The 15368-nt window shown below is 46.1% G+C and overlaps 1 protein-coding gene across 2 annotated transcripts in view; it reads right to left on the reverse strand.

The window, feature by feature from the left end:
• The window catches only part of NEURL1 (neuralized E3 ubiquitin protein ligase 1), a 155789-nt gene extending 143052 nt beyond the window's left edge, over positions 1-12737 (reverse strand). The window contains exon 1 of one of the 2 annotated variants that reach the window (XM_065067121.1): positions 12421-12737. In XM_065067121.1, the coding sequence (XP_064923193.1) occupies positions 12421-12505 (85 nt within the window). In that variant the 5' untranslated portion in view covers positions 12506-12737. The remainder of the gene's footprint in view (positions 1-12420) is intronic. The other variant, XM_065067119.1, reaches the window with a different exon arrangement.
• Positions 12738-15368: the final 2631 nt, after the last annotated feature.

Genomic DNA, 15368 nt, shown 5'->3' on the forward strand with positions numbered 1-15368 from the left:
AAATATAATTTAATTGTATTCTTCATGATACCAAGCAATGTCACAAACAGAGACCCTGGGCTCTCTGAACTCAACTCAGGTACTCTGCTGCAAATCTAGAGCAATGCATTATCCCCGCAGCTTTCTATTCTGGCAGTCTGAGCAGTACACTTCGGAAAACCACGCATAATAATAAAATACCATCCTACCGATACCTAGCTGGAACTCCCCATTGCTATTTAATATGTTTACTCCAAAAATAAATCCTGCTTTTAACACTCTAAAATTTAACAGATGAACGCAGGCAAGGACATAAATACTTGGTATCTGTTACTCAATTCAATCAGCTCCCTGAATCAGAGTGAAAGCACCATTCCAACTCTGCTTCCAAGCATAACATGGTTTGGGTGCCTCTTATTAATAAATCCTTGCTTTAGCCCAGAAGCACTACTAAAAGGCATGCCTGGGAGCATTTTACTATATATAAAACATTCGTTGCAACAGCAAATTTGGTCTGCCTGGAGAATCTAATCAGGAGAAGGTAACTCTACTTCCTGCCGAATAGGCTACAGCACAAGAAAGCCCATGGCACAGAATCACAGAATGTCAGGGGTTGGAAGGGACCTCGAAATATCATCTAGTCCAATCCCCCTGCCGGAGCAGGAACAACCAGATGAGGTTACACAGGAGTGTGTCCAGGCGGGTTTTGAATGTCTCCAGTGTAGGAGACTCCACAATCCCCCTGGGCAGCCTGTTCCAGTGTCTGTCACCCTCACTGAGACGAAGTTTCTTCTCATCTTTAAGTGAAATATCCTGTGTTCCAGTTTGCACACATTGTCCCTTGTCCTGTCATTGGTTGTCACCAAGAAGAGCCTGGCTCCATCCTTGTGACACTCACCCTTTATATATTTATAAATGTTAATGAGGTCACCCCTCAGTCTCTTCTCCAAGATAAAGAGACCCAGCTCCCTCAGCCTTTCCTCATAAGGGAGGTGCTCTACTCCCTTCAGCATCTTTGTTGTCCTGCGCTGGACTCTCTCCAGCAGTTCCCTGTCCTTCTTGAACTGAGGGGCCCAGAAATGGACACAATATTCCAGGTGTGGTCTCACCAGGGCAGAACAGAGAGGAAGGAGAACCTCTCTGGACCTACTAACCAGTCCCTTCTAATACAGCCCAGGATGCCATTAGCTTTCCTGGCCACAAGGGCACAGTGCTGGCTCATGGTCACCCTGCTGTCCAGAAAGCATTTCACCTGACAGGCTTGTAATTGCTTACGCCTGGGAATTCAAGTTGAAATACCAGAAGCTGGGCTGGTAAAGAATTTACTAGCAGCGTTGGGCCCCAGTTCAGCCAGGCAGGTATGTCCTTTAGCTCTTGTGCTTTTAACAATATTTAAGGATGCTTTTCAGAGAGCCACAAGAGACAGAAGTGCCCAACGGAGTGAATCGGGGTAGCTGAACGCCGTTGCCTCCTCTCAGAAGGATGCTGCCAATGTTTTCAGACAGTGAGGGAGTGACGTGGGTAGATGGAGACAGCTCAGCTAAGTCAGCAAATTGGGAATATAGGGTGAAACCCTCCAGTCCCAGCTTTTCCCTAGGAGGCAAAACTGGATCCTGAGCCTGGATCACGCAAACTCTATTAGAATTCATGGATATAGGACTACTGTGTTGAAGAGATGAACTGAGTCTTCCTGTTGCTGAATTGTTGTGCAAGATATAAATAAATAATTTTTCCTCCCTAGACATCAGCCTATTTTAGGACAAGGGGATAGCACAAGTTCTTTCTTGCCTCCCTGCAACAGCTACAGTGAGACTCAAGTCCTCAAGTTTTGTCATTGTTTTAGCTTCTCCATGAGAAGGAGTGACAAAGGCAGAGATGAGGGTTTTTGTAGTTGACCATGGCTGGAGAACATGTGTGTGCCCACCATCACACTCTGCTGAGCTGCCTGGACATGTGTCAACGTGATGCTGGTAGAGAGACTCCTCTGAGCCACGTGGCAGGGAAGTCACCCCGCAGCAGATGAGCAGTGCTAGGTTTGAACAAACACACAAAGTCTTCTTAAATCCCCTCATATAGCAAAAAAAGAGTGGGTCAAGTCTTGTGGGGCTTCAGGTCTACAACAGGCATACTCCCTCATGCCTCCTCCCATGGCTGCCACAAGAAAACTTCATGAAGGTTTAGAAAGCAATATTCAGTCTTCTATGGGAAAGGGTTGTTTGTGTCCACACACAAAGGCTGCAGATCTTTTTTAGCTGCCCCTGCTCAAGGGGAGCTTTCCCAGGACTCAGCCCCATCTGAGACGGGTCAGGAAGGGCTCCAAGGAAGGGTCAGAAATGAGGATGTGCGTCACTGGCAAGGCAGAGAAAGGGGAGAAGAGGACGTGTCATCCCTGCCACCAACCAACTCCTTTTCCCTTGGGAAACAAGATCAAAGGAGAAAGAAGTTTCATCTGTTGCTAGCTATGCCACTGTGAAATTTTCTGGGCACCTTCTGTTGGTTTTGGATCAGGTCCTGGACCTGCATGGACAGAACCCATACTGTATGATGTGTCTGGGTTACTCATTAGCAAAAGGGTTCCCTCCACAATCAAGCATGTAGAGCACCTTATTAAAACATGCTCCATTCCACACCTGACCCAATGGAGCTGGCATGAATAAGGTCTCACCACACCCTGAGAAATACCACTGGATCCTGAATTATCATTACTTCCCTCATCTCAGTTCCTACATGGCTTTATCTAAACTATGTCATAAATCTTCTGGGTTTTATCTGAACTCTCCTCCTCCTAGTGACATTCTGTACTTCTGAATAATGTTGTCTCCATACAAATTACAAGGGGCACAGCAATAATGCTCCAGCAGAAACAAGGGAAGCAGTGGGAAAATAGCTAAAAGCTACACTGAATTGTTTTCCTACTTGTAATCTTCTGTCATATTCCGAGGTGGAAGATTAGATAACAAGACTATTTATAGCAGCATTGCTGGGTGTGTATCACAAAACCCTTATTGTAAGACCATGGCAAGTATGAAATTTTAATTTTGCTTGCCACTTCCCCGTGTCACAGCTTCATTTGTAGCAAAGCATTTTTTCTTTTGCAGTGGGGTTATTAATAATGGATGTAGCATTAACATTTCCAAATTGGGAGGTTACCCAAAGGTCTCTGTTAGAACCCATTGCTGGGTAATTTTTCCTCCTGGGCTTCGTGTTGGACTGATAATGTCTGCTCAGCCACCAAACACACATTGCATGGGCAAGAGCAACCATAGCTCACTCCACTCCCTGCTATAGGTCCCACCTGCAGGACTTCTCTGGTTGAAACCTCAAACTGCTTTTTCACCTCTCTGCTAAGTCCTCCAGTGCATGCCAATCGGGTCAGAGAGCAACTGTCCAAAGGAACTGCACCGAACACCAGATGATCTCCACAGGCCACGAGGCACCCAGCGGAGGGTGAGAACTTTCTGCCACAACTAACGCAGGGCAGATGTCAAGTGGAAGAGTAAAGCTGTCAGTACTTACCACTTGGCGTCTCAACTCTAAACCTTTAAAAACAAAAGGTGTTTGCGAATTTAAATATGGAGGACCTTTTGCACCCTTGTTTTATTTTATGCCTGTTAAGGAATGCCATTGTTGAAGGGTTGTACTGTTAAAACCGGTACACTAAATGATATACAGACATGGGAACAGGAATGTAGAAATCCAGTATTAACATCAAAGGCTACCTAGGTCCTTTATCATGTGTTCACTGTATTTTTTAATTAAAAAAGTAAATTATTTCAGCTACTTCTTCTCTTTTTGTATTTGCTGAGATGCTTCAACATAGTCAATTAGTGAGCCACATTTTCTCTTTTCCATTTTCCATCACATCTATTCAAGTGACTCACTCACGTAATACACAGATTCTGTTTGCCACATTTACAGTTATTTGTATCCTGTCTTCTACAGCGGCTCAATATTACTACGGGAAGCCATCTCTTCCCTTCCTACCTGGTAAATACTTATTAAATTTAAAAAAAAAAAGCATTCATCATGGACAAAAATGATCCTGAAAGCTAGATAGATATTTAAAAATTCGGTGGCACCAGTTGCTCAAATGAAAGAAATCCTGAGTAATACCAATACAATTAAATGCTATATTAAATAGGTATCTCTTAAGGAGGAGATTTGAACTAACCTTCTGATGAAGAGTTGGAATTTGAATGGTAAATAAGCTCTGGATTTACAGCTGCTTGGCTTATCCGGCAAAAGCTTGTCCACTAGCAAGTTAAGACTCCAACACTAAGCTTTACATTAGATGGTGTTGATGAGCAGCAGAGCAAAAAACATGGTCACGTCTCCATCCAAGTAGCAGTTAAAGGGAAATCAAGCAGAGCTTATGCCTAACAGAGGATAAAAGATGATCAGTGGGGTTTTTAAATCGTATGTTGACATATGGGAAGTCAATGTAAATTAGAATGAATCAAGCATAACATGATTTCATTTCTTCTGACTGGGTCAGGGTGTGAGCTACAGCTTTCAAGCAGGGTGAAGCAGAGGGATGTCCAGACAGGGGCAGCTCACAAAGACTTTCATGCTCCCATTCAGCTCCCAAAGTAAGAAACCAATACCTCAAAAGTGACTAATTCCACTGAGACAAAGGATCCCAGGTTTCCAGCTATGCTCAGCATCCCACGGTCCCTTGTTTCCTCAGAAGCCAGGCTCCTTCTTTGCTACCCCACTGGCTAGTTATAGAGCCCCCCACCATTGCTTCTCTAGTCCCAGTTCTAGACAGAGGGTGTGTTCTGGTCATATCATAAAAAATAGAAGATCAATAATCAACAGGGAATCCCTGCATATGCCTGTGCACATCTGTGTAAGCCCACATATGCAGGAACATCTGGAAGCCTCAGTGTTATCCGTGGGAAACCCCAATACTGAATATGAAGGCACAAAGAGAGGGAGGGCACTTTGCAAGCAATACTGGTACTTTAGAATTGACTTTGTCTAAAATCTTATTACTGTTTTTTCCAAAATTTTTTTAGATTAAGTAGGGGGTTTTTAACCTAAAAAACCTGCGCGGTATTTTATCTCCAAGGCTGGCTGAGAACTATTAACATTTACTTTTCAGAGTTCTGCATAAAATAGACCTGAGGCTTAGCCTGACAGTTTTCTGGGAGCTGAGAATTTTTCCCTATGTTTCTGCAAAGAGTTGAAATGAGGTGGACTAATGGAGAATTGTATAAACATAATACCACCATGACATCCACCACCCTATAATTTTAAAACACAATCCTATTTTAATCCTATAACTGGAAGACAAGTAACCAATAGTGTAAACATGAACTAAAATCGTATATACAACATGCTTTTATCAGCTAGAGATCCCCAAGAATGAATGGAGATGAAAACCTACCCCACCTCAATTTTAATCACATAGTTGCATCATCCCAGACCTTAGTCTGGGTAAGTGTCCAAGTGTCTGTCCTTCTCCCCAGCTACACAGCTTGCAACGTTCTAGATAGCTAGGTTAAAAGGTAGCTCAGGCTCACATCACAGGCACAGCAGAAACTTTAACCATTGTCACACCCTAAGCTTCAGTTAAAATTGAGCTCTTGTCCCCAAAACTACTTGGGGATTTGTCGATTTGTGGCACAGAACCAAGCAGCTGCACAGTGCTGTCATTAAAGTAAGGGACTACTTTGGGATTTGGCAGTTCGCAACACACGTTGAGCACCTGCACAGTGCTGCTATTAAGGTTAATCCTAGATCAACGGTTTCTGGACGGAGGTAACACGGAAACTCAAGCATTGCAGGCCCCACTGCTCGGGACAGTTCACAACTGGATTGCTCAGATATCTTAACATTTCAAGGAAAAGGAAGTTAGACTACATATGGATCCCCAGCTTAAAATAAGGAGTCACCATGAAGTGTTAGAAGCACCATAAGCAAAATAACATGTACTTATGTACTTGCCACAGGCAACAATTTCAGCGAAGCAGAAGTAGCTGGTTCGAGCAATTATCCTAGCAGCAGTAGGTAAGAACAGCTGCCAAATCCGAAGTCTTCCAAGCCTCTGTATTAGAAACCTTCCCAGATACAGGGCTATTCACAAAAGCTGCTATTTCAACAGTCTAGGAAACAAGATGAAGCGAGGGCTACTTAGTCCCCTGTTACTCAGAAGGTCAACATAAGCAGAGAGAACCTATTTTATCTTGCTCCAAAAGAGCCTACAAATGCAAAAGCATCTGTATTTTTCAAAACCAAAGGGTTCAGAAGGCACTGCCTCATCCAAGAAAGATGCGATGGGACTTTGCACAGGAACCTCGTCACAATCCCTACTCTCCCAAATAAAACTGGGATGTTCTGTGACTTCAATGCTGCCATGGCAACAAACCACTCTGTAAACACCCAGGCAGGGATGCACATGAAAAAAATGATGGATTCAGTTGGAGACCAGCCAGCTTTAGAGCAGACCCTATCCTTCCGTCCATCGCTGCAGTCTGAACAACCCAGCTCCACATGTCACTGATGTGGAGAAGTTTTAACTTCTCATTTCAGCATTATCTTTTTCAGCTGAGCATGTGTGGCCTTAGGAAGATGCCCTTGGGTAGTCCATATAAGTAGGGCAAGTATGTGGTCTTTGTATGTAGCAAAGTACATAACTTCAAAGGATTCCTCGTTCATTACCTCTTCCGTTCTCCCATAAAACAGGACCCATTTTAGCATCCATAACATCCACAATTAATGAGCTTTACAGAGCTACTAGACACTGCAGATGGCCAAACCTCCTTTTATTCAAAAGGAGCTGGAATCTATCAACTTCATTTGATGTCCTCCTAATTCTTGTACTGGAAGATACATTGAAGAGTGGATTGCTGCCCCCTGTCTACATGCCAGCCATTTGCCACCCCAGTTGTCCCTTTTTCCAGAGTCCTAGTTTATTCAGTCATTCCTTATATGAAATCAATCCAGACTTTTAACTGTACTTGTTGCTCTCCCCCAAACCTTTTCCAGTCCTCCTGTGTCTTTTCAGGATAGTGGAAGGGGAAGAACCACAACTACAAACAATATTCAGATTGATTCAACAACCTAATCATGGCCTCTATTTTCTTCTGTTCATCTTCCCTTATAATTTCTAGTATTTCATTTGTTTTTTATCACTGCTACTGAGCCTTGGACTGACATTTTCAGCTCAATCACCTCACTGATGTTTTGATTCCTACTGGTTTTCAAAAGTAGCCTTTCTTGCTCTTGGGAAATACAGAACATCACCCGTTGGCAACGCACCAGACAATTTTTCCGGGAAATTTCTGACAAGCTGCAGCATTACCTGCTCCACCAAGAGACTTCAGCACCTTATGAAAAGGGCAATGGGAAAGGAAAAATAAGATTGACAAATTGCTGTGTTCAGAGCAATGGGCAATTTCAGGTAATTTAGATGCAAGAAATAAAAGTTCAGTAGCTTGGGAAAAAATCTAGTTCTTGGAAGAACTAGAAGTCATATAAACCTGAGAACCTCAGGTAGGAAATACTTTATACCTATAACCCAGACACACTGACAGGCCAGAGGAAAACAAGTGCAATCCAGGACAGAATAAAACAGAAGGGCAGGAAGCTGGAGGCATCCTTCAAAGCCTTGAATTATGAAACTTCTAACTGTCTAAGGCTGGAAGAAAATTAAATATTACTTTAAGGAAGAACCACTTATTATAGCAGTGGGAGCTGAGGTTATCTCAAAGCATCACTACTGGCATCTGCCCTCAGTGTACTGCTTGCACCCCCACTTCTAATCCCCATGATCATCAGCTGCTGGCATCCTTTTACTCCCCATTAGTTTTATCTAGCCAGTGCACAAAATGGAGCTGGCAGCAGGACAGTCTTTCCTATCAGCAACATATAATTATTGAAATGCCTACACCAGCCAGATTACTATCTTCTGCATGTATTTCAGCAGCTCATAAAATACCAGTGAAAGAAGAAAAAAGTCAGATGTACTTATGTGTCAGCAGGATACAGAGTTTGGAACAGCAACTGTAAAAACTCAGGCAAAGACTGTATAATCATGACTGGTCTCTCTTCTGGGGCAGGAAAAGCAACAAACCCCTGCCTCCTTGGTAAAGTGCTGCACAACAGGCTGTGCTTCCCGGGGCTTGCAGCCAGAACAGCAGAGTCACTCTCTTCAGCAAAAACCACTACTGACCCTGACTTCAGGTTTACTAATAAAAAAGTGGCTAAGAAGAACTGTCCTGCAAAGGTACCAGCCTGCTTCATGTGATATTCTGGGGATATAAACCCCAAATCATCGCACAGAGATCACCCAGACACATAAGAGCTATCTATATGAATGAGCAGTAAGTACAGGGGACCATGCAAGCACCCAGCACAACATGACTCAGATCTCAACGGGAGCCTCCAGATACCACTGTCATGCAAATAATAAAGAATAACCCATGAGTAATCAGCCACTGCCAAAAAAGAGGATCTCTGACTAGCTCGGGCTGTCTCTGTTATACAGCACATACATTCTTTTGTATAAATATCATGGGTGCATTAACCCGTGATAAAAATGACAGGAAGAAATCCTGCTCGCTGTCACTCACTATGGAAAAGCTACCTTCCAAAGCAAGAAAGGGCTCAGGAAAGACAGCAAACCTGAGCAAGAGCCTGGAGGAAAGGATTTAAGAGAGGAGACAGTAATACTTCTTAGTTTTTACAATGTAATATTGATCTGCTGTCCACAGAAATGGCTAAGCTTTCTTGAAACTGAGGACACAGAGACAAGTGAGGACGAAGAGCCACTTGACCATGGAGCACAGAAGGTGGCATTCAGGTCCCACGCCTCACCTCTGGCCCAAGGGCTAGCAAAAACTGGATTTCTAGCATTCTGGACCAGCAAATCTGGGAAGTACACAACAACTCTAACAGGGTACACAGCCCATACATCACAGTTCACCATAGCCAGTAAGGCTGAGCAGTAGGAAGAAATGCAACAGCTGCAGAGATTTGGAAGATGCAACAGTCTGCAAGGAGAGTAGTTTACCAAGATACACCAGGACTGAAAAGGAGAATTAAGAGAGAAGACTTAATAGACTGTCTTGGAAGAACCCTGGGACAGAGAGATGGGTTGAACTGGGGATGTATGTCTCAAGAAATAATAGAAGTCTCTTTGATTGAACAGTTCAAGACAGACTGCCCTGGCACTAGTAAATAAACAGTACACAGAGCCACTGATGCAAAGGTTGACCTTTTTCATTTCAGAATCCAGATTAGATACAACTGAAGTTTTCCTACTCAGTTCCACTCCAAATAATCACACAGACCTTGTTTGAGAGTAATTGCAAACCATATTTCAGAGAGAATGAACAGCAAAAATTTCCTGGACTTTATCTGGCTGCATCGTTAGGAGATTGTTACCAGATAATCATGATCTTTTGCTCTGTGTTAGGAAATTACACAATGGATCACCTTCCGTCACCCCAGAGAAACAGCCACATCTGGGTTATGGGAAGGGAAATACTCACAAGAATGCTGAAAATAATCTCACCTCAAGCTCCGCATCATGCTATCACCAAGTGACAACCTCTTTACAACCACTGGCCGTGACTTTAAGATTAACATCCACATCAAGACCACGGCATCTGATCACCTGCAGTTCTAGAGGACTTCTGTTTCCACTGACTAGAATTCATTGCCCCCAAGATGGCAGAAGCCTGCAGGCAGGCTGTGACACCAAAATCTGGATTAACAATCCAGGCAGAACATACTGCTTTGGAACAGGTAATCCCAAAGTGTTCATGTCTATCAGTTACTAGTGAACAGTAATGTGAAGTTATTTTGTAAAGGACTGGACAAAACAGATTTTAAAGCACTGCCCTACTTTGAAAGCAACTCTAAAATCATCAGCCCAGGGTTGCAGGTTTACTATTGCAGGCATCTTCAGTAAAGACCTGCCTATTTCAGCTACCTGGTTTTACAACTGCAGCTGCAGTCTGAGAATCAAGTTGGGTGCTTTCCTTCTTATGCACGATCACCAAAAGCAAAGCAAGTATTCTGCCAGCCCTTCCAGTTTTCAGCGATATTTCTGTGTGGTGCTTTCGGTACCACCAAAAGTATCAGATAGTCCCCAGAAAATTTGCGTAACTAAGGGCAACTATTTTCAACAGGACTAACAGAGAGGTTTCAAAATTTTCAGTACACGTGGGCAACAGCTCTATGATGAATGGAGATCTTATTTCTTATACGGCAGAGATGAACTTGCAAGGTTCAGGGACTGGCTTCAGAGGCCCCAGACCACCTTGGGAAACTTAATGCAGTCATAGTTTCTTCTTTAGCAAGAATGAGCCTAAATCATCCCCAGCACCAGGTTTTGAAGAGATCATCACAGAAGAAGAGTACTAGATGGTGGACAAATTATGAAAATTCAGTGTCCCTAGCACTGAGCCAGACACTGGGAGAAGAACAGTTGGGGACCTTCAATTAAAATACGCTTTACAAAATGTTAAACGGCAGATATGTAACAAAACTGTGTGACATTCATACTTTTGCTGCTATGCCTCCAGACCATTTTACAGGAACCTGTCAGATACAATCAGACTTGTTTATTCTGTATTTAAATGTAGGACCAGAGGCAGTCTGCTTTCAAAAAAGACAGAAAAGGCACATATTGTCCCTGGCAGTTGCTTGTTTTTTACAACAAAGGCAATGTCTTCTTAACTCTTTACTCCAAACCAAAATTATTTCAGTGCTCTGCTATGTTTCAGCCTTGAGAACATTTCTGCTTGCTGCCTCAACACAGGTAGAAATTTAATAAAAATGTAAATTAACGGAAGAAAGAAAGAAACAAAGTGCCATTAACACACACACCCCTCCCCCCCAAAAAATCAGGTGTTTCATACAGGGCATCTTCAAAAATCTCATGTAAGCCACTGATAATGGATTAAGTGCCAGTGTCTCTTCTGGCTCCAGTTCATAAATTCTTATCTGCTTAAGGTTGCTCCAGAAAGATTTCCAGCTGACAGCATGATTCTTAAGAGATAAATCCTCCTTGGCAGTTTACAATTGCATACCAACTACTACAGCATTGCTTGTGCCTTCATGTTTGCATTGTTAGAGGGCAACAGTTCACCGTTTAGGGTTCAGCATCCCACTCCTTGCAAGTCAGTTTTAAGTACAGCCATTGACTGGGCTGAGTTTGTGACTGACTTTGTCCATGACAGAGCAGTAAGCATTTGTAACATCTCCTTGCACGGCCATTAAAAAAGCTGTAATACAATCACCCTCACTTCACAAAACTGTTCTGAATAATCCGAGTACAGAGGAAAGGAGCAGAGAGGTGTAACGGAAGAATAACACGAGTATCAGAAAATCCTTCAGTATAACAACCAGTTGTCTAGCTCACCATTAACCACTTCCACTCCCCTACACCATGTCAAAGATGTACCTGAAAGCTCAGTAAAATGCAGGTGAACAGCAACATCTCTGTTTTCCACACTGGTGGCTGCAAATTCTGCAACACACTGGGGAAGCTGCAACAAGTTTTGACCACCTGAAATGGCTGTGGGAACAGCATCTTCCCTCATTCCCTGCTTACAGAGAGATGGCTGACATCCTCTGCTCTCATCACACAGTGCCTTTGGCTGTGAAAATGTGCTTAGTGAAGAGGTACCCAGGTAGCATTGAACACGTATGGTGTGCACTGCTGCCCAAGGAAATCCCTTTCAAGAATGACGGGTTATTTTCTGCTACCACCCACACAGTTTACAGCCAAAGGAGGCAAAAAAGGGCAGGGACAGAGGAGACCTTGGGCAGTCGCTCCTGCTCACCTTACACAAGTCATGCCCATTGGATTTGGTCTGGACAGTGCCCCAGGATTTCAGAAAAGGGATTTCATCTTTATGAGGTGCAGAATAAGCACGTAAACTGGACAAGGAGCCCCAAATATCCCCTGCCCTCCTCCAAACAGAACTGACAGACGTGCATACACAGACACTTTCCTGGAGCACCCAGAAAATACACCAAAGCAAAGCTTATGTTCACCAAGATGCAGCTGGGGACTTTTTGGTGGTCCAACCCCCCTCTCACGTTGTCTCTTGCTTTCTTGAGGTGCCACTGCCTGGTGAACCCTGAGCACCAATTAGCCACCCATGGGGCAGGGCTGGGAGAACAGCGGTGGGGCTCACACTGCCAGAGGCCATGGGGTGCCAGGCATGGAACCATCCCACCCTGGGGTGCCATGGAAGCCCAGCCTGTGCCGAGATGCTGGGGGTGCCCATCTGGCACTATGAGTGCCTAGAGATCTCATCCCAATGTGGGATCCCTGGGTGCCCAAGGTTAGTGTTCTGTCTGGGTGCCCATCCCACCTCGGGGTGCCCAGAGCACCCATCCCGCACACAACCGCACGGGTGCTTCGGGTGCCCCGGGGCACCGAGGGTGTCCGTCGTGCCGGGGACGCCGGCCGAGCCGTACCTTTGAGGTGGTGGTGGCGGGCGCGGTGCAGGCGGCTCTGGCCGCCGCGGGGTAGCGCGGGGATGCTGGAGAAGCGGCTCCCCATGGCGGCATCCGAGCCGGGCCGGGCGGCACCGCGCAAGGTCTGTCTCCGAGGGCGGTGGCGGTGGCAGCGGCGGGGGGCAGCGCTCCGCCGGCGTCTCCCGTGCTCACTCCGACGCCGACAGCCCCGCTCCCGCCCGCCGCCCGCCGGGCCCCATGCCCCGCGCTGCCGCCGCCCTCCGCGGGGCCGCGCCGGCTCCGCTCGGCTCCGCCGCTGCTCGGTACGGCGGGGAGGGGCGGGGGCACTGCAGCCCCCCCGCCGCGCCCTGTCGCCATGGAGACAGTTGTTCCGCCCCAGGAGGGGGGGGGGCCTCCGCGCATCGCCCAGATGTGCCACCGCTGGCGCGACAGGTGGGAACTGGAAGGACCCTCTCCCGACCCCCCCAGAGCTCGGTCCCGAACACACGGAGCGGGACCCCGCGGGGAGGGCGGCGGCACCGCCACGTCCCGGCTCCCCAGCAGCAAACGCGGCCGGCCTTCCCCCCAGAGCACCCTGCAGCTCCGGCTTCCCCTTACATCACAAAGATGCCCAGGACGACGCGCTCCGAGGGGCAGACGCAGGGTCACGGACACTATTTTCCTCCCCAGCCCATGAGGAAAGGCACCTCGTGGAGCAGTGCATCTTCACCTCCCCGGGATGCTGCTCGGGTGGACCTCCCTCACACCTGCTGGCACTAAACCTGCTTCTCCGAGGCCAGCCCAGCACCCTCCCAGTAAGGAAATTTGTGGTTGAATCCAGGTCCCTCAAAGAAGCTGCATCATGCATTAACATCCAGCCAAGCAGACATGCTGTGCTAGGATGTGACTGTCCTAAAGCAATTAGAATTCTCATGGATACAAAAACATCAGAGCAGCATTCAGGGGAAGGCAAAGCAGATGGGCAAGCAGCTCCTTCTCTGGCCCTGGGGCAGGTGGACAAGAAGGCAGATAGTCAGTGGGATGTGTGGGTCCCTTACTGGTCCCCAACCTACCCAGCAAGGTGGGTGGGTGCCTGCACCCACTGCTTTACTTCACTCTCTAAGCAGCAAGAAGCTCCAGCCAAGCTCAGGGAAGTAGGGTAGGATAGAAATGGGGTGAAGGGAAACACTTCACTGGCAGGTCTCTCCTGTGAAGGGTCAGAAGCCTGTACTGGTGAAATGCTTAGCATGGGGCACTGCCTGCACATCTGGCTTCTGAAACTGCTGCAATATAACCACGGCCCACATGAACTGTGACTGCCTTGGGTGGCTGGAGCCCTCTGTGCAGAGATGAGGTTCCTCACAACTACACGTGTACAGGCACCGGTGCTGCAGACATGAAACACTCTCAGACCCCCACAAGCCATGCCTATACCTGCTGTGAGAGAGAAGGTCCAATGTTAGTATCACATCTGTGCACCACCAGATGGGGTGGACACACCACTTCACCCACTCTGGAGCACCCAAGGCCAGTGAGTTGCTCGATGAAAGCAGCCAGGACCATACAGGCTGGTGAGGTTCCCTCACCCCAGCAGCACCTCAGCTATACAGGGATTTTTGCTGTGATGAGCACAATCCAGGACCTGGAGGAGTCCAAGTGGCACCACACTGAAATAGATCCACAGCTGATGCTGGTCGTCTGCATGTCTACATTACCTTTTTCTTTAGAGAGGACTGTAGGTTCTGGAGAAACACACATTTGCAAGCTTCATCCAGCATTTCAGCAAATGATTCAGGGCAGCTTCAGGTCAGCTATGTCAGGGCTGTAAAATGTCTTTTTCTTTCCTTCTGCTGAAAAAAAAATATAATGTTCAGCTTCCTTCCAAAAGGTGATTTTGTCTGTTTATATATCCACCTCTACTCTCTACTCTCCCTCCTCCCGGTAAACATAAGAAAAGCCCTTCCTGGCCAGGGATCACACATGAATATTTTTATGCTGAAAACTGTTGCTGCCATGATTTACCCATCCACAGAGCCAGAAGATGCACTGTTCTATGAAGTCACTCAGCTGCATGCACAAGAAGAAAAATTCCTTCTGAGGTCAAACAATCAGACTTGATAAGAAACGTTGAAAATCTACAACCAAAATCTCATGCTGAATTCAGGATGAGGATTTCTTTTGGTGCATGTGATGCAGAAGTCCATGCAGAGGAATCACTATCATCCCACCCAGCCTTAGCTTGCAATATGAGTGTGACGTGCGCCACGTTTTTGCATCCTTCCTCATCCTCTCAGAAGCTAAAAGGGATGACCATGCCACTCAAAGTGCTGCCATGGCAGTGCAGGGGTTGAACTGCTCAAACACAAGCCTGTTGATGTTCAGTGTTGTCTGTATAGTGGGTCCTGCTCTGGTCCCATGTTAAGTCCACCATCTGCCATCATAAGCAGGCAGCTTGTGAGCAGAGGTAGGACAGAGACTGAGTCACATCTTTATTTATATCCTTTGTGAACATTTTATTTCCAGCCAACTCATCACAGTGAGTCCATGGAGAAACATGGGACTACAATGGCCCTTACGTGGTCCTCCATAGCATGAAGGGTATTGGTCTCTTCTTCTAAGTAGCAAGTGATAGGACAAGAGGAAATAGCCTCAAGTTGCACCAGGGGTGGTCTAGATTGGATATTAGGAAAAAATTCTTCATGGAAAGTGCTGTGAAGCAGTGGAAAAGGCTGCCCAGCAAAGTGGTGGAGTCACCATCCCTGGAAGCATTTAAAAGGCATATAGAAGAGGTTATTCGGGACATGGTTTAGTGCTAGAGTTAGGTTAGGTTATGGTTGGACTCAATGATCCTGAGGGTCTTTTCCAACCAAAATGATTCTATGACTCCAACTCTAGCTCCCTATCACACGCCTTCCGTCTTGCTGAACCTAATTGTCTGCAACCAAGAAAAGAAAAAAAAAAAAGAAAAA

The sequence above is a fragment of the Columba livia genome, chromosome 6 (assembly GCF_036013475.1).
Source record: "Columba livia isolate bColLiv1 breed racing homer chromosome 6, bColLiv1.pat.W.v2, whole genome shotgun sequence".
In the NCBI taxonomy this organism is placed as follows: Eukaryota; Metazoa; Chordata; class Aves; order Columbiformes; family Columbidae; genus Columba; species Columba livia.